This window comes from Penaeus monodon, chromosome 12 (assembly GCF_015228065.2).
Source record: "Penaeus monodon isolate SGIC_2016 chromosome 12, NSTDA_Pmon_1, whole genome shotgun sequence".
Taxonomy (NCBI): Eukaryota; Metazoa; Arthropoda; class Malacostraca; order Decapoda; family Penaeidae; genus Penaeus; species Penaeus monodon.
Genome location: NC_051397.1, coordinates 46,530,948 through 46,533,447, shown reverse-complemented (window position 1 = coordinate 46,533,447; position 2,500 = coordinate 46,530,948). Strand labels below are relative to the sequence as shown.

General features: G+C 42.2%; 1 protein-coding gene across 1 annotated transcript in view; it reads right to left on the bottom strand.

Annotated features, from left to right (window-relative positions):
* Positions 1-2,500, bottom strand: part of LOC119579486 (protein AF-10-like) — a 28,861-nt gene that overhangs the window by 15,221 nt on the left and 11,140 nt on the right. The window contains exon 5 of the mRNA XM_037927341.1: positions 952-2,141. Within this exon, the coding sequence (XP_037783269.1) occupies positions 952-2,141 (1,190 nt within the window). The remainder of the gene's footprint in view (positions 1-951; positions 2,142-2,500) is intronic.

The window sequence follows — 2,500 nt, the reverse complement described above, 5'->3', positions numbered from 1 at the left end:
ATATATATATTCTATATATATTTTATATATATATATATTCTATATATATAATATATATATATATATAATATTATACATATATATACATATATACATATATATACATATATATACATATATATACATATATATATATATATATATATATATATATATATATAATATATAATATATATATATATATAATATATATATATAATAATATATAAGATGATATATAGAGAGAGAGAGAAGAGAGAGAAGAGAGAGAAGAGAGAGAGAGAGAGAGAGAGAAGAGAGAGAGAGAGAGAAGAGAGAGAGAGAGAGAGAGAGAGACAGAGAGAGAGAGAGAGAGAGAGACAGAGAGAGAGAGAGAGAGAAGAAGAGAGAGAGAGAGACAGAAGAAGAGAGAGAGAGAGACAGAGAGAGAGAGGAGAAGAGAGAGAGAAGACAGAGAGAGAGAGAGAGACAGAGAGAGAGAGAGAGACAGAGAGAGAGAGAGAGACAGAGAGAGAGAGTGTATGTGTATATATATATATATTTTTTTTTTTTTTTCTAGCATTATCCCATTCTTATATGGGGTCGCCATTGATCAGGTTCTGGCAGATATCTTTTATGGCTGGATGCCCTTCCTGATGCTAACCCTCTCTATTTACCCGGTCTTGGGACCGGTAAAATAGCTAGATATATGAATATCAATATATTCTTTCCTCACTAAAAAGTATCAAACATTTGCCAGTTAGTATTTCTGTGAGAAACAACTTACACATTGATAAAATTTTCATTAACACAGACTTGCCTAGATAAAATTTGCAAATCTAAATAAGCTATCAAAAAGAGAGCATAACACAGACGTCTTATAAAAAAAAAATAATAATAACATATAAGGATATAACAAAGACAAAACATAACAGTAAACAAGAAGTTAGAGGTTTATAAAATTAATAATGACAGCAGCAGACAAAACATTACCTTCCTCTCTTGACATTTTCATTGGGCGCAAAATCAGCAACAGTCGGCGTAAAAGGGTCGCTCGCCTTTGATGACAGCGTAGAAACATTGGGTGTGAACTGTACGTTTAGACTTCCACCGTCATCTGAGGAGTCCACAGGTTTACTTGGCACTTTGTTTGATTCCTTTTCTGCACTAAGGTTCTTTTCCTCACATATATTTAGCACAAGGTCACTGGACTGAGCATCATCATTCGAGACAATGGACTCTGTGTCCCCAAAGTTGCTGTTTCCACTGGGTGTGCGAGGCCCGTTCCGCCGCAGCTTGCGGTTGTGCTCCTGCTGCTTGTCCTTGCTAACTTCACTTTGTACTGGCACATGTGCCTGGCTGTTGGCCTGGGGGGGGTTGGCCACTGCCGACAGCTGGCTGGGACTCTCATGGGACCCGGATACAGGGGCATGGGGGGGTGCCTCCGAGACCTTGGGACGACTGAGGGAGGGGGCACTAGTGATGGCAGATGATGGCACAGGGGTGATTTGTAAGGATGACAGGCTTTGCGCAGGGGCACTCTGTGATGAGAGGGTCGCTGCTGATGAGAGCGACGATGAAGACGAGTTTGAGGAAGCAGCAGGGGTGGAGGATGTGGAGGTGGTGGTGGAAGGGGGGACCACCTGGGGGAAGGAGGTGGACACGGATGTAAGAGAGGTAGAGAATGAGGAGTTGGATGAGGTGAGGAGGGGGGGAGCACTGGAAGAGGAGTTTGAGCTGTATGCGCTGACGGTAATGGCAGCAGTCGACTTGGCCACACTGACAGCCTGGGAAGCACTGTTCATGGGACTGGACTCAGACATTTTAGCTGCACTTTCCACTTTTCCTTGTAGAATACTGGAGTTTGAGCCTGCGGCAAGGGTAACCCCTGAGCTCCCTGGGGTCACCGTCAGGCCATCAGATCCAACTGCTTGCCCCCGGTCATGCCTGTCCCCTGAGCCGCTAGAGCCAGAGTTCCCACTGGCAGAAGACATCATGTCCCCGACTTTCCCCCCTCCCTCACGGCTCGATGGCTTCAGGCTCCCCCCTGGTGGACGCCCCGTCCTCTTTTTCATCTTGGGGTCCCGAGACTCGTACGCTGATGACTTCTCCTCATCTGACCCTCCTGCCTCAAGGGGAACAGGACGATACGGGGGAATTGTCTTGACATGACTTCCTTTCCTCTGAAAGAGGGAATCATTTCCACTGATAACTTAAAAGCAGAATACACTATACTTTCTCAAATCCTACCTCATGTGTTCTTTTCATTCTAAAACAACCAATCACATTATAATTATTTTTATGGGGCATTTTTGATCTCCATGAAAAAAAAACAATTTTCATATATATATTCAAATTTTTGCTCAACATCATTAGATTGAACAATCAAACTTCTAGCAAACAAACATCATAAATCAAAATAAATAGACATAGTAAGGCACATGCTGAAAATTTAAATCCTAGGCAAAAGAAAGTATGTAGCAGAACCTAACAACATCTGCAGAAACATCTGCAGAAAATAATGTCTGCCTCGAATTTGTGA